The sequence below is a fragment of the Myotis myotis genome, unplaced genomic scaffold (genome assembly GCF_014108235.1).
Source record: "Myotis myotis isolate mMyoMyo1 unplaced genomic scaffold, mMyoMyo1.p scaffold_m19_p_2, whole genome shotgun sequence".
NCBI lineage: Eukaryota > Metazoa > Chordata > Mammalia > Chiroptera > Vespertilionidae > Myotis > Myotis myotis.
This window is the reverse complement of record NW_023416324.1, coordinates 55,704,121-55,729,802: the sequence shown is the minus strand read 5'-3', so window position 1 is coordinate 55,729,802 and position 25,682 is coordinate 55,704,121. Positions and strand designations below refer to the sequence as shown.

At 45.4% G+C, this 25,682-nt stretch overlaps 1 protein-coding gene across 2 annotated transcripts in view; it reads right to left on the bottom strand.

Annotated features, from left to right (window-relative positions):
• Window positions 1-25,682, bottom strand: part of AK5 (adenylate kinase 5) — a 210,446-nt gene that overhangs the window by 81,384 nt on the left and 103,380 nt on the right. For both annotated transcript variants that reach the window (XM_036351095.1, XM_036351094.1), the window contains exon 7: window positions 6,834-6,924. In XM_036351095.1, coding sequence (XP_036206988.1) covers window positions 6,834-6,924 — 91 coding nt within the window. The remainder of the gene's footprint in view (window positions 1-6,833; window positions 6,925-25,682) is intronic.

Below are 25,682 nucleotides of genomic sequence, written 5' to 3'. Positions count from 1 at the left end.
TTAAGGCCGCTTGCTATGATGTGCAATGATCACCAGGGGATAGACGCTCCGACCAGTAGGGGGCTGAGGCCTGGCTGATTGGGACTGAGCGAGATGGGCTGGACATGCCCTGGAGCCCTCCTGCGGCCCCTCCCCCCGGCCAGCCCCACCTCCCATGGGCCCCCATCGGGCCGGGCCAAAAGACCCCACCCATGCACGAATTTGTGCACCGGGCCTCTAGTTTTGTATAAGGCGTGTCTTAGGGCCAAGAGACCTGATTGCCTGAAAGCCCAGTTTAAAGGTCAGCTTGCATGTACTAGTATGTGTGTGAGGCAGGAAATATGTCAGAAGTAGAATGCATTATTTTCCTATGATAAGAGCACAGACATTTTTGAACCAGTATTTCACAGACTTCTTCCTCCTCATTTTAGAAAAGAGAAACATGAGGTGCGGAGAAGTCAAATAACTTGGCCAAGGTCCTGCAGAAAGTGAGTGAGATAAGGATAGAAATTATAGTCCCCATTTCTCCTACACATCTGCTGACTCCAAATTCTAAGCAGGAGCCATCCCAATGGCTTTATAACTATGATCTTTCCTTCTAGCATTTGATAGGAGAGGACCTGGAGGACCTGCCGTCTCCTCTACATTCTGCGAAAATGAATGGTTGATGATGAGACGCGTCCCTGGGTGGCTGCGGAAATGGAAGAATTAGAAGTAAAATCAAGGTGTGTCACTCCAGCTGGTGACAACCAAGGGGCTGCTAGTAATAGCATCATTCAAGGTGATGGCAATTTTATTTAGTTTTCACTACTTCCATAGTATGGATATTACCCACCGCTGCCGAGTGGAAGTGGAGATCGGTACTTAAATGATTCCCTCATCTCACATATCTATTTTCTAGTACAGCGATTCATATGAAGTGAGCAACATGATATGAACTCAAAGGCTTATTAAACATGTAGCTGTTTTAGTTCCTGTGTCCTACTTACTTTATTTAATTAGAAACTGTTCTTTTGGTTGTTTTAGAAAAGCACAAAGTGAAGGGCTTGTACACAGCCCAGTTAAAAGATATTATACATTAATATTTGAAACTGGAACAAGATTATTAGAAAACTGTTTTCAGCAACAGAATGAAGAGATCGTTGTTTACAAAAACAATAACCCACAACCTGTGCTTATAAGGAAGAAGAGATTGGCTTTCCCGAAAAAATGCTTTTAACAGAAATTTTATTGTATCATAGAGGGGAGGAATTTCTTGACACATTGTTGCTCTTGGCAACAGTACTAATTTATTATAGAAGGCAACAGACAAAGGATGTCATTATCAGCTCTGATAATGACTGAATAGCTTTCATTTTCTTTGGTATTGGTTGCTTGGTTTGCTGAAAATGAGACCTTTAATAACAGTCTAAGGTTTGACTATACAAAATAGGGAGGTAAATATAGCCATATGTACACATTTTGCCTTCTTTCATTGGGCAATTTAACATATAAAACAACTTCAATGAAGTCTCTTGTTATCTAAAGAAAAGAGCAAAATTAGGACATTTGAAAAAAGTGATAGGATGGCTTTCACGTCCCCCAATTTTGAATTTCTTGATTTCTTTTCATCTTTAAAAAATATCCTTTCTGTAGACACCAGAGAAAAATATGAGCTGAATTAAAAGTCCACAGGGAGCACTCAGTGTCACCAGTTTTAGATGCCGACTGGTTTTTGGAAATATCATTTCCAGGCCGTCTCCTTAAATTTAAGTGGGAAGTTGATACAAATTGGCGTTAGCGGTACCACAAGGCTAACCGTGCTGCTTCCTGGGATAATGCCACAGACGTTTTCTTCCTAGTCACTAGGACCTAGTGGATCTTCAATCTGAAGTGTTAGGAATGCCCTCCTCCCACTTTGAGTAAGAAACACTCCTTCAAGGCAGGGCTTCTGGGCAGTGAAGGGTGGATAGAATGCCTCTTGCACTTCATCTGCCCCTCTGAGGAAAGCGGCCTCTCCCAGTTCTGTCTCTCCCACTAAATTATAAGCAGCTTTGGGGAGGGCATATTTCATCTCCGAGTCTAAGAATGGTACTTAGAAATCCCATGCATTCGACACATATATGTCAAAGGACTGAAGTGAGTAAAAGGACACTGACATCTGACTTTCGTGGATCTTGATCTTCATTTGCTCCACAAACATTAAAGCCCTCACAAGCGTTCCAGGAGTTACCCAGGAGCCGGGTGGAGCAGCCAGCGCTAATGCCAACAAGCATGGAAAGTGTTAGTCACAGTTTGCATTTGAATTACTTTAAAGAGCCCTTTTTTGAAAAAATATGTGGACAGTATTTGGGACTAAAAAGTGAGCTCCTTGAGGGATCTGGTGTGGGTGGACTACTCTGGGTGAGAAGGGAAGGGGGATTTTCCAGTTCTTCCATCCTGGGGTGGAAGGAGGGAGGAAGGGAGAGAGGGAGAGCAGAAGCAGACCCAGGGAAATGGGGAAGAGTTGTGTTTAGTAAGATGTGGCCTGTCCTTGGGACTCCTCAAATCCTCAGCAGAGATGCTAACACACACACACACACACACACACACACACACACACACACACACACACACATAAACACTAGAAGCCCAGTGCACAAGATTTGTGTATTTGGGGTGTGTGTGGGGGGGTATCCCTCAGCCCGGCCTGCACCCTCTCACAGTCCGGGAGCCATCCGTTGGACATCCTTAGTGCTGCAGTGGAAGCGGGAGAGGCTCCTGCCACCACTGCTGTGCTTGGCAGCGGCAGCCGTGAGCCAGGCTTCTGGCTGTGCGGTGCTCCCCCTGTGGGAGTGCCCTGGCCACCAGGGAGCAGCTCCTGCATTGAGCATCTGCCCCCTGGTGGTCAGTGCATGTCATAGCAACTGGTTGTTCCACCATTTGGTCAAGTTGCATATTAGCCTTTTATTATATAGGATACATATAGTCTTTTCAATGTGACAGCCATGTGCTTTACACACATAAACCATTTACTGTTCCCAATTCTCTGAGGCCCAGACAAACTGAGTGCTAGATCCCAAAGCCCCACTAGAAGCATTAATGGAGGGCTGCGGGGAGTGGGGGACATTGCAGATGGGCTGGAGGAGTGCAGAGGTTCAGGGAACTGCATTCTATGGCAGGGAGGCAACAAACCTACACTCTCCTCTGGAGCCAATGAAAATGTGGTGGGGCTGTGAGTCGGTGAACTCAGCTGAGCAGCCCAGCTGAGGTGACCAGTAGGGAAAGGCCTTCTATGCTATCTCCTGTGAGATTCACACTGGGTATCACACACACACACATACACACACACACACACACACACACACACACACACACACACAACACACACAACACACACACTGTCTTTTTGAAGCCTTGCACTCTAAAAAGGGAAATAGATTTTTTTTTTAACAATCATATTTCTAATTATATAATCACAATTGTGATAAATACCCTGAAAGAAAAGTGCAGGGTGCCACTCCAGGGCCTAATCTAGTCTGGGATGGGGCCTGAGCAAGCTTCCTGAAGAAATCACATTTGATCTGAGATACAGAGTAGGATCTGACCAGGTAATGGATGGGGCTAGGAGTTGGGAGAGTCCAGGGATGCAAATGCGGCCTGCCAGCTGCGAGTTTGACATGCTTGCCCAGGCGTTTCCAAGCAACTTGTGCAAAATGGCCAGAGGCAGGAAGATACCTGAGGTCTCCAAGACCCTGGAGGAAGCTGGTGTGGGTGACGGGGGAGGTGATGCCTTAGAGGGAGCAGGACCCCTGTGGGAAAGCTAAGGGTATGTTCCCCATGCTAAGGGCACTGGTGCTCAGCCTGCAGGAAAGCCATTGAAAGTTTTGCTTTGTTTCATTTTTTGTCAGGGAGGCAGGGGGATCAGAGAGGCATTCTAGGAGGATTCCCATGGCAACAATCAATATTCATGACAGACAGGAGAGGCCAGGGATGGGCAAGGAACGACACAGCCTTGGGTGAGTGCCGTGGAGACTGAGAACAAGATTGGACTTCCAAGGTGACCCCGAGGACAGAGGATCAGTGTGGGCTGTGAGGGTAGGAACATTTTTGCCCTGCTTTCTTGTAAGAGAAAAACTGCGTGATTTGACTTATATGTGGAATAGAAAAAGGTCAAGCACATAGAAGCCGAGCATGATGGTGACCGTGAGCACGCTGGTGGGCGAAGCGGGGAGATGTTGGCTAACGTTGTACCAAGTTGCAGTGAGGTAGGATGAATAAGTCTACAGGTTTAATGTACAGCATGATGCCTGTCGGCAATACTCTGAATACTGGAACTTTGTGAAAAGAATATTCTTCAGGTGCCACTGATCACACATAGAAAAACGGTAACTACTGGTATATGTCAACTAGTTTGACTGTAGCCATCATTTCCCGTGCTGCACATCTTAAATATATACAGTTTTTATTTTAAACATTTAAAAGGAGGTGATCTGAGAGCCGTGGGCAGCTGGGACTCTGCAGGGGGTTCAGAGAGAAGGAAAGAGTAAAGGAACAAAACCCGGGGCTGGCAATTCACAGAGCAGAGGACACCGGCAAGACGTGTTTAATTGGGTGAGTCACCGACTTTCCTGAGCCTGGAGATTTCATCTACAAGTGCAGGTTTCTGTTTTCTCATGGAGGAGACACGGATCTGACAACCCTGGCCCATTCCTTAATGAGAACAATAGCTTGGAGCTGTGAAGTGGCTGCTTCCTGGAAGGCGGCATTGCTTATTTCTAGTTTCCACAGTCCCTCCTGGGCACACGTCATTCACCGAGGGCTGACACACGGAACAGACTGCTGTGGAGGCTGGAGCAGAACCCAGCTCTCAGGACTTGGGAGTGGAAGGAGCTAGTGGGAGTCAGAGCCGTGAGCACAAACACCCTCCGTGAGAAGTCGGAGGTGTAGAGAGGAAAGAGGAGCCCCTTCAAACCTCTGCAGAGGGCAGGCACTGTGCCCTGGGCCAAGGGGACGTGGGAGAATAAGGGCAAAGGCCGGTCCTCAGGCAGTGTACCGACTTAGCACAGAAGCCAATCCGGCTGCATTATTGCAGGACGAGGCCACGTTGGAAAAATGCCACGTGAAAGCCACAAAATGCTGGCAGTTCTAAAGAAGGGGCAGCCTACATCAGCCCTCCACCCCCCACACTGTATTAGCAAACTGAAGCTATCTGGCAATTAGATATCTGTTGTTAGAGGTCTGATAAGTGTTCTAAGTAAGATATTAACTTAAAGAGCACCGGTGCCATGCATTCGTCAGAGCAGCAGCAGTCTGTTTAGCTGGTCTTATGTGCTTCCCAATATTGCACCTTTCCCTGCAGTAGGCCATCTTTTGGCAAACATTCTTGGAAAAGTGGGCAGCTGAGTTAATCAGTTATCTGTGCTCTGCGGGTCTGCCCAGAAAGACTACCACTTGCCTTTTAATCCTGCCTTTCTTTAAAGCTACTTAGTGGGCTTAAATATGGTTTAAAACGTTAAGTGTTTAGCCTTTTTCTTTACAGCCTAGAACTTTTTGGTCTTTACCCACTGAGGCCATAACTGAGAAAAAAAGATCAGGACTGAGCCAAAGATTGAGAGTCATCACATGGAATTGATAGTTGAAGCCAAGAGGGACACCATGTTAACCCAGAGAGTAAAGGACAGGGAGAGAAGGGTCAAGGACAGAACTGTGAGACCTGCCCACTATGGGGGTATGATTGCTCTGCATGACCCTCCAATGGCAAACTTCTAGGTGAGAGTACTAGGAAGAGAAGGGGCAGGGCCACAGCAGGGATTGTGGAGCAGGTGGGAGTGGCTCTCAGATCCAAGAGGAGGCTCCTCCCTTCCTCCCCCCAACCTCAGCAAAGGTGAGACCTGTGTGGGTTAGGGAGTCCTGCAGGAATTGGAACTTTGAATTCTTGTGCAAAGTGTACGCTAGATTAGATTTTTCTGAATTATAATAACACTAGAGGCCCAGTGCATGAAATTCGTGCACCGAAGGGATCCCTAGGCCTGGCTGGAGGTCAGTGCCTATCAGGTTCCCTGCCTACTGCCTCCTCCTTTCCTTGCCGCCCACACACTGACACCATGCAGTTCCCTGCCTCCCCACCTCCCCTCCCCTTCCCTTGCTGCCCGTGTCCGCCACCACCCACCCCCAGTTCCTCATCTCAGCCCAGGGCCTGGCCCCGATTGGGCGATTGGGACCTGCCAGCCAGGGGGAGGGACCAGGAGGTTGGCTGGCAGGCCTGGATAGGGCAATTGGGGTCTGCCGGCCTGGGGGAGACGGCCAACTGCCGTGGGCTGATTGGGGCCTGCCAGCTCAGGGGAGGAATAGGGGAAGGACCCAGGAGGTTGGCCGCTGGCCCCGAGGAGGGAGCCGGCCCTTGGCCCCCCTGGGAAAGGGGTTGCGTCTGCTGCCATCCACCCCCGGTTCCCTGTCCCAGCCCCGGGGCCTGGCCCCGATTGGGTGATCGGGGCCTGCCGGCTGGGGGGAGGGACTGGGAGATTTGCTGGCAGGCCCCATTGATGTTGAGGGTGTCCCCTGGTGGTCAGTGCATGTCATAGCGACCAGTCGTTCCGGTTGTTCTGTCGTAATGGTCGCTTAGGCTTTTATATAAATAGATAGGTCTTATGCTACATGGTGACTATCTACTAATTTGCATGTGTAATGACTGGAAGAAAGGCAAGTAACTATAAGGGCCTTCCTTTCTCTTTTGTTTTGTTCCTTGATTTCTAGACCAGAAAGTATAAAGCTCTGAGAACAGCGTCATCCTCAAAACCTCACAGCAATGTGTTGAGCTCCAACCTTACTACAAAGCCCCGGACACCTGGCAGGTGATCAGGACAGAGTGTTGCTCGAAGGACACAGGGACTTACTTGCTGCAGCCTCTTTGTTCGGAAATAACTTGCTGTCCACCGCCATGCTGATGTCATAGAACACCTCATCCTCATTTCGGTCGGCATCGAACTGGGGGAAACCAGGACAGACACATTGGGAACATGAGAATACATAAATTATTTCATTCAAAAAAATAATTAGCATGCTCACACAGCTGTATCTCTAATGAAACAGGGAATACAGATTCTTAGAGAGCTTTTTAGGCCAGACCTCATATCAAACAGAAAGGGGTGTTAGGGAGTAAATTACCACTGCAAAATTAGGCAATAGTATGGTCAATTATGGTTAAAAATGTGTAGAATTTTCTTAATTTATAAAGTAAGATTTGGAAAAAAGGAAAACTGAAATTTGCCTTGTGTATTTCTGGCTTCTTTTTTTTTTAATTAAAAAATTCAACTCTTATCATTTGCAACAGCATGCATAGAACTGGAGAGCATTATGCTAAGCGAAATAAGCCAGTCGGAGAAAGATAAATATCACATGATCTCACTCATATGTGGAATATAATGAACAACATAAACTGATGAACTAAAATATATCCAGAGACATAGAAGCATCAAACAGACCATCCAACCTCAGGGGGAGGTGGGGTTTGGGGGTGGGGGGTGGGGGGAGGGTGTGTGAGAGATCAACAAAAGGACTTGCATGCATGTATATAAGCATAACCCATAGACACAGTCAGTAGTGGGGGTGAGGGCATGTTCTTGAGGGGTGGGTGGGAACAAGCGGGGAGAGGTCAATGGGGGGAAAGGATTCATATGTAATACTTTAAACAATAAAGAATTAAAAAAACAAACAAAAGGAAGTAGATCGTGTATGCTTAGAGATAAGTGTGAAAAGGACTTCAAAAAGAGAAGCAATTTAGTGTCTATTAACGTCTAAATTTTGCTTAAAGAAAGGGTGGGTGGGACTGGGAACACTTCAGATTAAGGAGAAAGGCTGGACAAAAGCTTGGTCTGCTGCCCTGCACTAGACCAAATGCTAATTTATAACCGTATGTGAGTTTGCGCTTTGAAGCAATCGGGAATTAGTTTTCAAACTGCCTTAGAAGTTTTTATGGGCATTTTTTAACAAACAAAACTAAAATGCCTAATTTCATTTTCATGAAAACTTTTATGGCAAAGATGCCTTTTCTTTTTAGAGTTAAAAGAGAGCTTATTAGTGAAGCAGTGGAACAGAAAGAAGGCTACTCCACAGACAGAGCAGCCACAAAAATGCTTTACGTGGCCTAAAATTACTCTTTGGAAAGATATAGAGCAGAGAAGTTAGGGACTCATATCTTTGTTATACCACCTAGATAGCTTTATCATCGAGGATCTCAGAGCCTGACCACCCCCTACCCATGCTATCTATCAGCACAGTGGGAGGGTGGTGCAGGCATCCAAGAATGAGCATTTACAAATGAGGAAAGCAAAGCCCAGAGTCATATACCTAGTGTCTTGAAAACTGCCTGATTTGTAGCAAGTTCTTGATAATTTAATTGAATAAATGAATAAGTGAACAAATAAAAAATACTCATCCAAATATGTAGTTTTAAAGAATAGGACATTTTTCTCATGTATTGTCAAAAAAGAAACCCCAAACCAAATTTTAGTTACCAGTCTAGACACTATAGATACTATACAATAGATATAGTCTACAGACACTATAAATGTAGATGTAATAAAAATTACAGATTTAAATATTTATTTTACCATTCTCCAAAATTTACAAAATGTTAAGGAAACATGTGGTTATATAAGTCCTCTATTTTCCAAGCTGTGTGCAGTGTTTTTCTAAATATACTTTTATCACTTTAGTTTCTAAAAATAGCTTTACTGAGTTATAACCAATACACAATAAACTGCACATATTTAAAGTGTACACGTTTGACATCTGTATATACCCAGAAAACCATAGTAAAAATAAAAAGAGCGAACATATTTATCACCTCCAAAAGTTTCCTTGTGCCTCTTAGAAATCTCTTCCCTGCCCCCAACCAGGTAATCATTGATTTGCTTTCTGTAACTATGGATTATGTTGCACTTTCAGAATTTCACATAAAAGGATTTTTACAGTATGCAACCTTTTTGTCTGGATCATTTCACTCAGCACAATTACTTTGAGATTCATCAGTGTTGTATCCATAGTTCATTCCTTTTCATTGCTAAGTAGTATTTCATTATGGATATACTACTAATTCCATGCTGGGTATCTTTCAGCTCAGACATTGCAGTTTTTGTCTCTAGGTGTTTGATCTGAATCTTTTTTCTTAAAAAAAATCTTTGTCCCTATTTAAGATCTGAATATTTGAAATACAATTATAGTAACTTTTAGTGTCCTTCTCTGCTAATTCTAACATCTGCTGTCAGTTCTGAGTCATTTTTGATGAATATTTTTTTCATTATTATGAGCCATATGTTGCTGTTTCTTTGCATGCCTGGTAATTTTTTATTGGGTGCCAGGCATTGTCATTCTGACCATGTTGGACACTAGGTATTTTTGTATTCCTATAAATATTGTTAAGCTTTGTTCTGGGATGTAGTTTAGTTACTCAGAAACACCTCGATCCTCTTGTTTTTAAGATTTGTTGGGCTGGACCAGAGCGATGTTTAGTTTAGGGCCAATTGTTTCCCAGTGTAGAGGCAAGGCTATTCTAAGTCCTCTACCCAGTGCCTGGTGAGTGAAGAGGTTTTCTGGTCTGACTGGGAGAAAAAGGCACTATTCCATGCCTGGTCTAAGCACCAGCTACTGTTCCCGCTCACCTTTCTGGGTGGTTTCCCTCAGCTCCAAGTAGTTCTCTCACATGCCTGTGCTGATGAGTACTCGGCTGAATACCTGGGCGAGGGGACCCACGGTACTTCTCCAGGGTTCTGTGTCTGCACATCTCTCGCACTGCTGAAACTCTGCTCTCAACTCCAAACGCCTTGGTTTCTGGGACCCTCAGCTCCATTGATCACTGCGTTTGTTTCCTTTCTCTCGGGGAATTGTTGCATTGCTTGATGTCCAGTATCTTGCAAATTACACACACACACACACACACACACACACACACACACACACACACACGTATATACTTGTTTGTTTCATCTGGGAGGGAAAATCCAGTCTCTCTTATTCCATTTTTGCCAGGAGTCTCAACCCTTTAACTTTTCATCATAATAATTATCTTGAAGATATTTAAGAAGATTTAAGTGATTTATTCCATTACATTTTTCTGCTGAAGTGTTTCATTATTTTCAGTGAGGGAAACTTTAATTAGAGTCATTTTCTTACCTCCCCTCACACAGTTAAAGAACATCTGTATGGGGCTTCAAAGTGCTTAGACTCCATCACATCAGCCTATGGGAAAGGTGACACAGGTAGATTTCTTTCCATTTTACAGCTGAGGAAGTATCTATTCAGAGATATTATGGCTTTCTCAAGTTACACAGCTAATAAGCAGGAGAACTAGGACATGGCCTGAGGGTAACTGATACTTTCCATCCGAACAGGCTACACATACCGTCACGGTAAGACAAATACAGCCTTTCTGATCAAGAAAGCATTAACACGACCCTTTTGTCTAGAAGCAAGGGGAGAAAAGCAGGTGGTGGTCAGGGCAGGTACAAGGAGACCACAAAGGGACAGTTAGCGTCATCTTCCTGCACTGCTTCCTATAACCATATACTGTGGTGGTTTATTTTTCTTTCAAAATGTCTGTTAGCTATCATCACTGAGGGATAACATCTACTAAGAAAAGTTTTGTTTTTCTTTTTTTCTTGGACTTTTGAGGGACGGGTGGGAACATTGCCATCCTATATAATAAAAGTCCAGCGCCCGAAAGGTGGAACGACCAGAACGACTGCTTGACCAATCGTTATGATGTGCACTGACCACCAGGGGCAGATGCTCAACGCAGGAGCTGTCCCCTGGTGGTCAGTGTGCTCCCACAGTGGGAGCAGCCGCTAGCAGGCCCAGGGTGAGGTTGAGTCTCTGTACCTATCAAATACCTGAGACAATCCAGATTCTGGTCTGATCCCACCAGCTGATGCAGGCCCTCAAAGGTGTGTTCTAGAAAGAGTACAGGGAGCTGGCAAGAGGGGAAGTGACTGGGGACCCCTTTTGGAGGCTGTCCTGATGGCTGAGGATCCTGGAGCATGGCTGCCCTGAACATCCTGGATGGTGTCACCGACCTGGCACCCCACCTCAAGGACATTCACCAAGTGGCTTTGGGGTGCAAAGCTCTCTGCCAGGTTCCTCCAGGACACAGAACACGTCTTTACCCAAGACATTACCCCAAAATATCAGCTCAGACTAATTTCCTCATTCAGCAGCTGCTCAGACAGCAGATCCACAGCTGACCCGGATGAGTGGTGCTCCCACAGTGGGCCGATCCCCGCAGGCCATGCCCCCACCAGTGCACATTTCTGTGCTCCGGGCCTCTAGTTTTATAAATAAAAGAATATATGCTTATGTTTTAGCCAAGGATCCCTAGAAAACAGAGCCTATGCCAAAACGTACAGGTGTTAGCCTTTATTGGGGTGGTGTGTGCAAGTGAGGCAGAGAAGGAAAGAAAGCAAATGGAAGGTGGTACCTTACTGAGCTGGGTCTCAGCTTCACGAGAAGACAAAGCTGGTCGCTGGGTCTCCATTAAGACTAAGTGGATCTGCTACCCCTCAGACAGTCTGATGGGGGAGAAAGGAGGGGCATTTGTATGCTGGCTCATTTCGATTTTCTGTCTTTCACTGGTCCAACTTTTCCCTAACAAGGAGTTAAGTCTTCCCACCACTTCTTGGGTGTATTGCCTAGTCCCTGTGGCACCACTGGGAAAGCAGACCTCGTGCCCTTGGGATCAGCACAGCATCTAGTCTGGAAGTGCTGAAAGGAGCCAAAGCCACTGCAGCCCTGTCCGGGCAGGCTCCCACCGTGGTGGGATGATGAAGCCTAGCCCTCAACCCTGACACTTTGGGGCAACCCCTAACTGGCTGGGGCAGTTAGCAGGGGTGGAGGTGCCCTGGCTGGCAGGGCAGTGGTGGGCAGGGCTCTCCATTCAACAAGCAACTATCGCCCAGCCATATGGGGCCAAGTCAGTCAGGGGAGGCTTGCAAATTGAGCTCAGGGAACTCACAACTCTCTTAGAGCTTGATTTGAATTTTTGTTTCCCCCATAGTAGCTGTCTGACCTTGAACGGTGTATTTCCCTTGTTCTTAGCACCTATACAATGGGGTTGCTGTGAGGCCTAAGAAGATGGGATATTTAACACACCAATGCAGAGCTTGACATGTAGTCCTTCTTTATAGTTTCTCCCTGCATTCCTAGGGCTGAGGGAGCAAATCCTAATAGGGATCTGTAATTTGGACACACACAGACACACACACCACACTTTTTTTTTTAAACCTTGGGGGTTCTAGAATGAGTAATACAAAAGACTACCTAGGAGTTGTTCTATCCTCCAACTGATTTGAACAAAGATATGCTTAGTTCTAACACAAATTAAAGTATTCGGTTGTTCAATCCCAAAAGCAAATGCAAAAGATGAAACACCATTCATAAAAGCATATTTGCTAGGTAGATTCTTCAACTGGTCACTCCTAAGTTTTTGGACGAGGAACATGAGACCTGAGGAAGGAAGGCAACACCCCCATAGCCAACTCCACTCTGGGATCACACAGATGCAGCTGAAGCCCCTTCACTCCCGCATCAGGACAGAATTTCACCCAGACTTCCGTATTTTCTGTAACATCTCACTTCTACAACCCCAGGACTGGCATGGGACTCTTCTCTCCGGTCTCTTGGCAAAAGCAATGTGGCATATAGTTCTTGGAGAGCCTTCTGATTGAGTGCTATCAGAACAACTGCCACGTAACTGGCCAAGATTTTTACAAAACGGTAACATTCAGTGTTGGAGAGGTTGTGTACATGGTGAGTGAAGGACTGGCTTTTAAATCATCAAATATCTTGCTTATATTTGTTTTTGCACAAACCACACATCAACGGTTCTCAGCCAGGAGTAAGTTTGTCCACCCTGTCTCCTGCCCCAACATTTAGCAATGTGGGAGGCATTTTTGGCTGTCATACTGGCGGGGTGGGGGTGGAGGAACTCCGGTTAAGGGTGCTACTAAATATCCTACAGTGCACAAGACAGCCCCTCACAACAAGGAGTTACCCAGTCTAAAATGTCAGTGGTGCCCAAGTTGAGAAACCCTCACCTACACTCAGGCATTCTCAGCTTTTGGGTTTCTAAACAGTGTTTTGAAACTCAAGGAGCGATGCTTTCTCTTTACTTTTATTTTTTTTAAGGTTTTGAGCTGCAAAAACATATGTTGTTAACTTCAAAATACACAGGATAGCAGGAGGGATCATTCTGCGGGGGTAGCCCAGGTGAGGGGTGATGAAGGTTCTAGGAATACAAGTTTATCTTCATCTCCTGGGTCAGAAACAAGCTCCAGTGGGCAGATGTAACTGCGTGCCACTAGCCCAGATGGGGTCTGAGGTTGCTCCCAGCTCCGAAATTCTGTACTGGACAGGCACTTTATCTGTTCAGTGATGGTTATATAATCCCCGGCAATCTTATCACACCCGTTTTTCTTCTGAGAAAAAGAACTCACAGAGGACACGGTCTGCATATTCTGTTTTATGTCATTTAATGTGAGAGGCCTGGGGAAGTCAATTGGAAATTTCAAAATGAAATGCTTAGCAAATTCCCTAGTTCACTCACATGTATGATATGAATAACAAATGTTGTAACAGCTTTCAAAGTTTCATACAAAACTCACCTAGATTAGGAAAGGAAATTCTAGTAGAAGGGGTAGGATCCATCCGAGGAGCAGCAACCATGATGGTTTGCATTTCTAACGGCAGAAATGAGCCTTTGTTTTCTGTTGGCTTTTAGGCTGCAATCGGCTGCCCAAGTCTCCTCCACAGACAGAGGGCTCCCTGCACCCTCCCCCCTGCAGCTGGGAATGGTAGGTCTATAGAACATCCTAAATGGACTTGAAAGTGGGGATCAGCTCAATCCCTCCTTCCAGATTTCACCTTTTCATAACTTAGGTCTGTCTCCTATTTTTCCCCCCCTGTCTCATCATTTCAGCAGGAAATAAATCTGTTATTAGTATTCGCCTCAGTTTTATATATCCTACCGGTATCATTCTGTGAGCATTAAGCAGCTTCTTGCATTTTTTACTTCTCCCTGGTTTCCAGCGAAGGGTTTCAATTAAGCCAGCTCCCCACCAACGGCTCTCATCATTTGCTAGCGCAGATCCCTCAACATGCAAATAACTCACCCTTCACATGTTCTTTTTTATAGGTTTTAAGACTTCCCTTTAACTGATTGATTGTTTGGCATTCTCTTTCCAGTGACTTTATTTTTCTCCAAATCAAGTGGAGATTGCACTAAAATAGTAATAGTTTAAAAATGTATGGTAACCGGAGTGAAATCTGTAGTTATCAGCAATGGAGTAATGACGGTTTACATTATTCTGCAGAACCATTTTTCTAAAGCTTCATAATTAATCACCAAATGGAAAAGAGAAACAGGTGGATTTGGTGGGGGTGGGTAGGGACATTCTTCTGTCTGAGAAAGCCAAGTCAACCCCGTGTTTCGATGAGCAGAGTTCTTATGGAATGGCCCTGCTGAGCTGAGATGCTTAGAGCATATTTCCAAATGGGATGAAATAAAGGCAAAACGTGACAGAAGATCGATCTAAAAACAGACACAATTGGTATGCAAAGCGAAGAACAGAACACTAGAAAGTTCCACATATCTGAGTAAAAGTTTCTTCTTTTCTCCGTTTCTTGTATGAAAGCTTTATTTCATTGGATATTCAGATTCTAGATAGCATCTAGAAGTTTTGTGGGGAAAAGTTAACACAATGAAGAGATTCCAGAGAAAATGGCTGTAATAGTTATGAAGTGTTTTAAGAAATATTTCCTGCCTTAGCTGGTTTGGCTGAGTGGATAGAGCATCAGCCTGCAGACTGAAGGGTCTCAGGTTCGATTCTGATCAAGAGCACATGCCTGGGTTGTAGGCTCAATCCCCAGTAGAGGGCGCGCAGGAGGTGACCTTTCTTTCTTTCTTTCTTTCTTTCTTTCTTTCTTTCTTTCTTTCTTTCTTTCTTTCTTTCTTTCTTTCTTTCTTTCTCTCTCTCTCTCTCTCTCTCTCTCTCTCTCTCTCTCTCTCTCTCCCCCCCTCCCTCCCTTCCTCCCTCCCTCCCTCCCTCCTTCCCTCCTTTCTCTCTCTCTCTCTCTCTCTCTCTCTCTCTCTCTCTCTCTCTCTCCCTTTCCCTTCCTCTCTGAAATCAATAAAAGTATATTTAATTTAAAAAAGGGGGGGAAAAAAGAAAAAATTTCCTCCTGAACTTGAAACCTTAACAATGTAAAAAGGGCTGACATATCCTGCTATACGGACCTAGAAAAGAAGGCTAAATCCAGATGATTCCTCTTACTACACTAGCTCTGAGGACATTTTTCAGGATCCTCATCAACACTCAGTAACAAAAGGGTGCTGAATAAAGCACAAGGAACTGTTACTATTTTTAAAGCATCTCTTATGTGCCAGACATTGTTAGAGGTTTTCTTTATACACTTTTACCACTCAGTCCCTGCAATATTATTAAAAAGGGCTGTCATCATCCCCAGATTCAAACACTGAGCCGCAGAGATTAAATAACTTGTCCAAGGCCATGTAGGTTGTTGAGCCAGGACCGAATTCACATCTGTCTACATCAAATTGTGAGCCCCAGCACCCAACCAGGCTGTCAGGATCCGCTCCCAGCTCCATGGGGCAGCCTTAGTTCTATTTAAAGAACAAATCAGGACTTTTATGAGCACTCTAAGAGCAAACCTCTAAGAATCCTCAGAAGGCAAGCCAAACCAGGTCAAGATGCAATATACTCACATACTCTTAATCTTACTCTTCATTTGGGGGCCATAGTAGGTGATTTTATTTCTCTGCAAGATGTGTATCATGGTAGGTGGCTGTGCTGTTGGCAGAAGAGCCACCCGGCAGGCTGGAGCATCAAAAGGATAAAGGACCGTGAGAGGCAGATGACTTCCCAACTCCAAATAGAGATCTCTCTGCAGAGTCTTTAGATTAAAGCTCTCAATTTCACAAGGAAGCTGGCTACTACCCCCAATCCTCTTTATCTGCTACTGATTCTAGCTGTCCCTCCTCCACAGCTACCTTCTAAAACTTTCCTCTGTAGACAGCGCTGCCTTTTCGTTTGTTGAGAGGGCTAAGGTCATCTTGTGTGGATTCTGCTTTTTCCCTCTATCACCACTCAACCCTCCCTCAGCAATCAAAGGAAGAGTAGGCCTACCCTTATTCTAAGAGCCTTTCTGACATTGGAGAATAGAGGCGGGACCATCCCTGGTTGGCACTTCCTGCAGCAGCTGCTGTGGTTCTGGGCAGGGCTCCGTCCAGCAGCACAAGGCATGGCCTGGCTCACTGCTTCTTCCACACTCCAGCCAGGGCTTCTGCTCTGCCTCTGCTTGAGAGGCAGCATTCCAGACTCCTTTCCCTGAGCTCCTTGCTCTGGTTGTCTCCTTAAGGGACGGTGGACCCAAAGCCAGCACCCACAATAAGAAGAAAGAGGCTGGCCCTAACCGGTTTGGCTCAGTGAATAGAGCATTGGCCAGGGGGCTGAAGGGTTCCAGGCTCAATTCCGGTCAAGGGCATGTACCTTGGTTATGACCTCAATCCCCAGTAAGGGGCGTGCAGGAGGCAGCTGATTGATGTGTCTCTCTCATTAATGTTTCTAATTCTCTATACCTCTCCCTTCCTTTCAGTAAAATCAATAAAAAATATATTTTAAAAATAAAGAAGAAAGAGGCTAGATCTTAGGTCACAGCATAAGGTTGCTGATGAGAGAAAAGGTATATAATCAGAGTTGGTGGTGAGAATTGGGATCTGAAGCAGTTCTTGAGCTGAAGGGGTAGGCAGCTGCAGTAGCTGATTATCTGAAATTTGGGGGCTCAGGAAGAGACCGAGACAGATATCCTCATTCTGACCATGCCCACATCGTAAATGAATATCAAGGGCCCAATATTTTGCTTATTGAATTGTGGACACTGTGACAGAAACATGAAACATTAAGTTGCTGCATGTGGAATCTAAAAATAAAGCCAAACTCATAGAAACAGAGTAGAATGTGGTTTCCAGGTGCCAGGATTGGAGGTGGAAAGGAGAAGTGGGGGGAGGGAGAGATGTTGGTTAGAAGACACAAACTTCCAGTTATAAGATGAATAAGATCTGGGGATCTAGCATACAGCATGTTCACTCTAGTTAACAATATTATATTATATCCTTGAAAGTTACTGATTCAGACCTTAAATGTTGTCACCACACACATACACACACACACAATAAATAATATAAGGGATGAAGGTGTTAACTAACCTCATTAAGGTAGTCATCTCACAATAAATACATGCATCAAATCATGTTGTACACCTTAAACTCATGCGATGTTGTATGCCAATCATCGTATCTAATAATAGACAAACATGGTAATTAACCATACCTCCGACACGCTTCCCATTGGCTAATCAGGGTGATATGCAACTTAACTGTCAGCCAAGATGGCGGCCGGCAGCCAGGCAGCTGAAGTGAACAGGAGGCTTGCTTGCTCCAGTGATGGAGGAAGCCAAGGTTCCCCACCTGCCGCTGCGGGCCTCTGAGCTTAACTCTAAGAAACAATGTTGCAATTATAGAAGCTAAACAAACCCCAGGAACCTGCTTTCAACCAGCCGGCCCTCAGAGCTGGAGCTGCAGCAGTGTTTCAATTATAGAAGCCAAACAAACCCAGATACCTGCTTTCAGCAGCCAAGGTCTCAGAGCTGGAGCCGAGCCTCAGAGCTAAAGCCAGCTCTCAGTTCCAGTGACAGCCATAGAAGGTAAATAAATCTGCCAAAACCGGTTTGGCTCAGTGGATAGAGCGTCGGCCTGCGGACTGAAAGGTCCCAGGTTCGATTCCGGTCAAGGGCATGTACCTGGGTTGCGGACATATCCCCGGTAGGAGATGTGCAGGAGGCAGCTTATCGATGTTTCTCTCTCATCGATGTTTCTAACTCTCAATCTCTCTCCCTTCCTCTCTGTAAAAAATCAATAAAATATATTAAAAAAAAAAAAAAAAGAAGGTAAATAATTCCCAGAATAAAAAAAAAAGAAAAAAGGAGAGGTTGGGAGCTTCAGTTGCCTGCCAGCCTGAAAATGGCCCTCAGCCCCTCACCCAGACTGGCTAGGCACCCCAGTGGGGACCCCCACCCTGAAGGGGGTGTGACCAGCTGCAAACAGCCACCATCCCCTCACCCAGGCTAGCCAGGCACCCAAGCAGGACCCCCACCCTGATCCAGGACACCCTTCAGGGCAAACCAGCTGGCCCCCATCCATGCACCAGGCCTCTATCCTATATAGTAAAAGGGTAATATGCAAACTGACCCTAACAGCAGAATGACTGGGAATGACTGGTCACTATGACACACACTGACCACCAGGGGGCAGATGCTCTATGCAGGAGCTGCCCTCCGGTGGTCAGGGCGCTCTCACATGGGAGGAGCTCTGCTCAGCCACAAGCCAGGCTGATGGCTGCCAGTACAGCGGTGGTGGTGGGAGCCTCTCCTGCCTCCCCAGCAGCGCTAAGGATGTCCGACTGCAGTTTAGGTCTGCTCCCCGCTGGCAAATGGACATCCCCCGAGGGCTGCCAGGCTGCCAGAGGGATGTCTGATTGCCATCTTAGGCCTAATCCCCCGGGGAGCAAGCCTAAGCCAGCAGGTGGTCATCCCCTAAGGGGTCCCAGACTGCGAGAGGGCACAGGCTTGGCTGAGGGACCCCCCTACCCTCCGAGTGCACAAATTTTTGTGCACCAGGCCTCTAGTATCTCAATAAAGCTGGGAAAAAGCAAAATAAAATGAATTTGCTGAATAAATTAGTAGATGCCAAAAAGGATTTGTTATTTCATTGAGATGGTTTTACTACGTGATGCACTGCTTCTCACTCAAAAGTTAACTAAAAACAGACCTTTAGCCCAGCAAATAGATTGATATAATGGATTTGTCAAATAAGTAAAGTTTTATCATATGTCTTCGAATCAATATAGATGCTATACAATCCCTTATATCACCTCCATGATGCAATTCAATTCAGTAAAGATTTATTGAGCACCCACTTTGTGCCAGGTATGTGCTGAGCATTGGAAATACATAGAGGGAAGATTAAATTACATTAGCTTTTCCGAACTTATTAAGGCATCGATGAGGGCTAAAACACTTTGAAGAGACTTGATAAAGAAAGGCTAAAGGAGAAGAAATCACAAGATATATTCACTGTAGTCAAGCATCACATTGTGCAGTTCCTATTTTTTCTCCACTGCACCCAGCAGGGTACTGAGCCCAGCAGTTAGACAACAAATACTCAGCAAACGGAATTAACCAGAAAATTCAATTAATTAAAATACCCGTTTTCCCTTCTTATTTTCTCTTCTTATTTCCTCACAGCATCCCAGCAATTTGTGGTTGTATAAAACTACAAAGTAGTTGGATGAAGATTTAAACCTTTGCCAAGAAAGCTTCCAAACTAAAGTAATTAGTTAACAGTCTCAGAGGTCACATTTCAGCCTCGTGTGACATTTGCTACCTTTCCTGATTCCAGGCCCCATCTCTCCGGGGTTCAAGTGTCTCCTGCTGTGGAGCCTGAGGTGGTGCCTGGAAGCCCGAGAAAAACCACTGTGCTGCCTCTGAGGCAGATGTGTGACCAGGGGCTAATTCAGGCCCTGGGAAGATCAGGCTCATTCTCTTTTTTTAAATTTTATTTTTTTTCCAGAACAAAGTCCATGAAAATCTGTGAGGAGCCTCAGGGCAAAAAGCTGAGCCTGAGAAAAACAAAATTAATGCCAAGTTCAAATGCAACCTTCAGGTTTATAGAATGAATGAATCAACTTTGATCACACAGACGCAAAGGCAATGTGTCAGCTTTTATAAAATGACAGTGACATTGTGGGAAACCTAGAAACTATCACATCCCATGGGACCCCTTTCCTTCCAAACAAAGCTTGGATCTTATCCTAAAACAGAGAATTCAGCCTTGCCCAGCAGCCTAGGGGACCAGTGCTACACTCGAACTCTCCAGGATGTCTTGGTCTTTTCTCCTTTCCCCAACTGCAGCTCTTCATTGCAGGAGCAGTCAGGGGAGGGGCACACCCTCATATTCACCACCCCCTAATAGTAGATGAAGGGAATATTATGAGGGAACTCCAGATTTAAAGATCACTTGTGGGTATTCTTAGGTCCTGTCTTTTAAAAGCCGTGAGTTACAATCAGTTTCTCTATCCCCTGGTGAATTCTTGAGTTTGTAAGCTCGGTGGAAGGTTCTCATGGTTGGTTTTTATTTACTCAACAAACATTTATTGAGTACTCAACATCTGTTGTGGGTGCAGTGTGCAAAGATTTTTACTACCGTATCCTATAATCTAATAGCAAGGATTGTGTTGTTTTCTCTTATGACTGTCCTCTCCCTGTCCAAGCAGGAACTTTCATTATAGGTAAATGAGAAAGTGAGACTGTTGAGTGTTTGGGAACTTATTAATTCCTTCATTACAAAATACTTTTGTGTAACTACTCTATGCCATGCACTGTAGGCTCAGTGCTCAGTAAACTAGGACTCCCGCCCTTAAAGGGTTCACAGTCCAGTGAGGGGGACATTAACTTGAGCCCTAGCATTAATATAGACAAAGGGCTAGGACAGAGCTATATGGGAAAATGCAGTGGGGGTCAGAGGAGAAAGGAGGATTCAATGGTCTCCTCTCAGAGAGGGAAGGGGGTTAAGAGGGAAGTGTAGGGTGGGTGGGATTGAGGATTAAAGAAAATGCTATAAGAGACAGGGCATTTTGAGCCCAAAATATTCAGGATTCATAAATGTCCTTGTCTTGGTTATAGGCTGCCCCACCAGATCTAGTCAAGATATTCTTCTTTATCTGATAGTAATTTATGAATCAGAAAACACTCAGTCAGATCTATACTGTTTTGTTTTTTTTTAATCTGATTGGAGGATTAGGCTTCTCAATGTCAACAATGATGCATTTTTTGCTATGACCACATGTGATGCTCAAGGAAAGTGATAAGGTGTAGAGTGAGACTCCCCAGCTAGACCACCTGGATTCAAGTCCGAGCCCTACCATTACTGGTTGTGTGCCTTTGGGGGTGTTACTGATTCTCTAAGTCTCTTTCCTTATCCATAAAAAGGCCATAACCAGAGAGCCTATGTCATGAGGTTGTGGGTTGCTAAAAGGGTTAAGAGAATCCATGATTACTGTAGAACTGGCACATAGTAAATCTCAAAAAAGCATTATGTATTATTCTATTGGGGGAACAGCAAATAGTTGTCTATGTAGAATCTCATTTTCTGGAAGCATTTAAAAATGAGCTAAATTCCCTTAAGTCCAAAATGATTTACATCTCTTTCTGACAACTTCCTAGGTCTCATTATTGCTTTTGCTTTTTGAAAATCCCCCTGGTTTATATTTATTTTACAAACACTATTATAACATTGATAAAGAACAAATCCCCCCCAATCTGAGCCTCATTTTTACTTTTCCACAATCTCTTCTGATCCAAGCACAGTCATGCATTTTTATCTCAGAAGTTCTGCCTCAAAAGGTATTACAAAAATCATGCCCTAAAACTAAGCTAGATTTGTGTTTACCCTGAGAGCTGGTAATAACTGTATCACAAATGTTTTCTTGAATTTTAAAATATTTTAAAAGAAATCTCACCACTATTTCCTGGTTGGGAAGGCAAAATGGGAGGCTGTGGTAAAGTAATGAATTTGGAATGAGAGACTATAGCAATGACGTTAGTAGTAAGAACACCATAACAGGTTTCCACAGAATATAAAAAACAGTCTTTTGGCCACTAAAAGGCCATTTCTTTTTGGCATGAAATCATGACTTACTTAGCCGTCTGGTCAGGAGAGTCAGAACTATTCTTGTGAATGTGCAGACTCTGGTTCTGCATTTGACTGGCCATGATTGACACAGCTGGACAACAGCTGAGCACCCGTTGGCCATAATCCTCTGAGCACACATTGAAGATAAATCAATATAGGCTCTCTTTTTAAAATTCAGATATGTAATTTGTAAAGATTTGCAAGTAGCCAGATACTTACCACAGTTGAAGATAATATTAGTATCATTTCAAATATGTTATTTTAACTTTTTCTTTAATATCTCAAGCACATTACAGAGGGATTTGGCTTAAACTTTAAGATGATTGTCTCCTATATGGCACAGAACAATCCAGTAATTACCATGAAGAAGAATGGAACAAGTCATTAGAAAGGCCCCAACTATGTCTGAGGTTTTCCCCATAATTTCATGGGATTTTGAGCCATGGAGGAATACTGAAAAAATCACAAACGTCCATTTTAATTTTATACTTTCCAATAATATTCATAGCGTATTTTTAACTACAGCCATATCTAAACATAAACAACCAATTTAGAATGTATAATTATATGTCTATATATTCAATGGTTAACCTATGATATAACAGACAGAAAAAATGAGAATCTTTTGGATGTTTCAACTTCTTTGCATGATCCAAGGGTTCCAGAATTTCTAATTTTTATTCGGGCAGCATCTTGGAGTCTACATACCTGTCCTTTTAGAAAGAGGAAGATATAGCTGTTAATCCCACCTTCTAAAAGGAAAACAAAGCCACTCTATGAAGGTATATATGAAGATCACTGGTTTTTAATATTTGTTTTGCCAGGTTTATTTTACCTAACTCATTTCTGAGCATTTGGTATAATGATAATGAAGAGGTCAGGCTCTTATATCCTATCAGCTATGTGGCTCTGGAAAACATACCCATCTCAGTATCTGCAGTTCTTATCTTACAAAGTAATCCATGCAAGGTGTCTGTACGTGGCAGATGTTTTAGAAATGCTAGTTGTTATTATCTATTTCTTATTATCTATTTCTTCAGCATCTTTTCTGTAACATCTATTTATATGTTTATTCACCCATTAGCTATTTAATGGAAGACCTTTTGAGGAGAGGCACATTGCCACTTTGACAGTCTAAGGACGTTTTATGTGGAAAAGGTACTGATATATATATATACACACACATATATATATTAGAGGCCCGGTGCAAAAAATTTGTGCACTCAGGGGGGGGGGGCGGCGGGGGAAGGCGGTCCCTCAGCCTAGCCTGTGCCCTCTCGCAGTCTGGGACCCCTTGGGGGATGTCCACTTGCTAGCAGGGAGCAGGCCTAAGCTGCAGTCGGACATCCTTAGCGCTGCTGAGGAGGCGGGAGAGGCTCCCGCCACCACCACTGTACTGGCAGCCATCAGCCTGGCTTGTGGCTGAGCAGAGCTCCCCCTGTGGGAGCAGGGGGCAGCTCCTGCATTGAGTGTCTGCCCCCTGGTGGTCAGTGTGTGTCATAGTGACCAGTCATTCCCAGTCTTTCTGCTGTTAGGGTCAATTTGCATATTACCCTTTTATTATATAAGATAGAGGCCTGGTGCACTGGTGGGGGCCAGCTGGTTTGCCCTGAAGGGTGTCCTGGATCAGGGTGGGGGTCCTGCTGGGGTGCCTGGCCAGTCTGGGTGAGGGGCTGAGGGCTGTTTTCAGGCTGGCCACACCCCCTTCAGGGTTGGGGGGGTCCCGCTGGGGTGCCTGGCCATCCTGGGTGAGCGGCTGATGGCCGTTTTCAGGCTGGCCAGGCCCCCCGGTGACCCAAGCTCCTAACCTCTCCTTTTTTTTTCTGGGATTTATTTATCTTCTATAATTGAAACTTTATAGCCTTGAGCAGAGCCGAGGGCCATCCAGGACAGGTGGGAAGCTTGGCTTCCTCCATCACCATGGGCAACCCAAGCCTCCTGCTCACTCCAGCTCCGTTGCCGATGCCATCTTAGTTGGGTTAATTTGCATACTTGCTCAAGATTGGCTGATGGGCGTGTCTTGTGGGCGTGGCTTGAGTGTAGCAGAGGGATAGTTAATTTGCATGTTTCTCTTTTATTATATAGAATATATATTAGAGGCCTGGTGCATGAATTCATGCATGAGTGGGGTCCCTTGGCCTGGCCGGCAATTGGGGCCATCTCACCCAGTCCCAGTCAGGGCCGGCCGGCCAGGGGGAAAGGGGGACCAGGAGAGGTTGGCCAACCACAGGAGTTTGGCTGTGGGAGTGCACTGACCACTAAGGGGCAGCTCCTGTGTTGAGAGCCTGCCCCTGGTGGTCAATGTGTGTCATAGCTACCAGTCAGTCATTCAGTCATTTGATCGTAATGGTCACTTAGGCATATATATCCTATCTAATAATAGACAAACATGGTAATTAACCGTACCTCCGACACGCTTCCCATTGGCTAATCAGGGCGATAATAGAAATTAACTGCCAACCAAGATGGTGGCCAGCAGCCAGGCAGCTGAAGCGAACAGGAGGCTTGCTTGCTCCAGTGATGGAGGAAGTCAAGGTTCCCTGCCTGCCGCTGCCCAGCTCTGAGTTGCACTCTAAGCAACTATGTTGCAATTATAGAAGCTAAACAATCCCCAGAAACCTGCTTTCAGCCAGCCGGGGACTCAGAGCTGGAGTTGCAACAGTGTTTCAATTATAGAAGCTAAACAAAGCCCAGATACCTGCTTTCAGCAGCCGAGGCCTCAGAGCTGGAGACGAGCCTCAGAGCTAAAGCCGGCTCTCAGTTCCAGTGACAGCCATAGAAGGTAAATAAATCCCAGAATAAAAAGAAAGAAAAAAGAAAAAAAGGAGAGGTTGGGAGCTTCAGTCACCCGCCAGCCTGAAAATGGCCCTCAGCCCCTCACCCAGACTGGCCAGGCACCCCAGTGGGGACCCCCTCCCTGAAGGGGGTGTGACCAGCTGCAAACAGCCATCATCCCCTCATCCAGGCTGGCCAGGCACCCAAGCAGGACCCCCACCCTGATCCAGGACACCCTTCAGGGCAAACCAGCCAGCCCCCGTCTGTGCACCAGGCCTCTATCCTATATAGTAAAAGGGTAATATGCAAACTGACCCTAACAGCAGAAAGACTGGGAATGACTGGTCACTATGACACACACTGACCACCAGGGGGCAGATGCTCAATGCAGGAGCTGCCTTCTGGTGGTCAGGGAGCTCTCACATGGGAGGAGCTCTGCTCAGCCACAAGCCAGGCTGATGGCTGCCAGTACAGCGCTGGTGGTGGGAGCCTCTCCTACCTCCTCAGCAGCGCTAAGGATGTCTGACTGCAGTTTAGGCCTGCTCCCCACTGGCAAGTGGACATCCCCCGAGGGCTGCTGGACTGCCGGGCTGCCAGAGGGATGTCTGATTGCCATCTTAGGCCCAATCCCCCGGGGAGCAGGCCTACTCCAGCAGGTGGTCATCCCCTGAGGGGTCCCAGACTTCGAGAGGGTACTGGCCGGGCTGAGGGACCCCCCTACTCTCTGAGTGCACAAATTTTTGTGCACCGGGCCTCTAGTGTGTATATATATATATATATATACATATATATATATATATACACACATATATATATATTTGGTACACTATTTCCAGTTATAACTATTGTTGGCTGCTAACAGCTCACCCCCAGGCTCTTGGCTGATGGGTGCCTCCTGGCAGCAGCCCCCAGTCACTGGGCCATCTCTGTGCAATTCCCTCGATGGAGCTGCTGGTTATCAGGAGGAGGCTGGAGGCTCCTGAAACCAATTGTTTGTCTGCCTTCTTTCCCTGCCCTCCATTTCCCTGTCTCCAGGGCAGGTGTCTCCTGGGAGCTCCCTCAGCAGCAGCCCTCAGAGTCTCTGCTGCCACAGAATCCAAGACAAAACATGCCCATGTATTATTTTCATGAAATTTTTGATAACACAACCTTC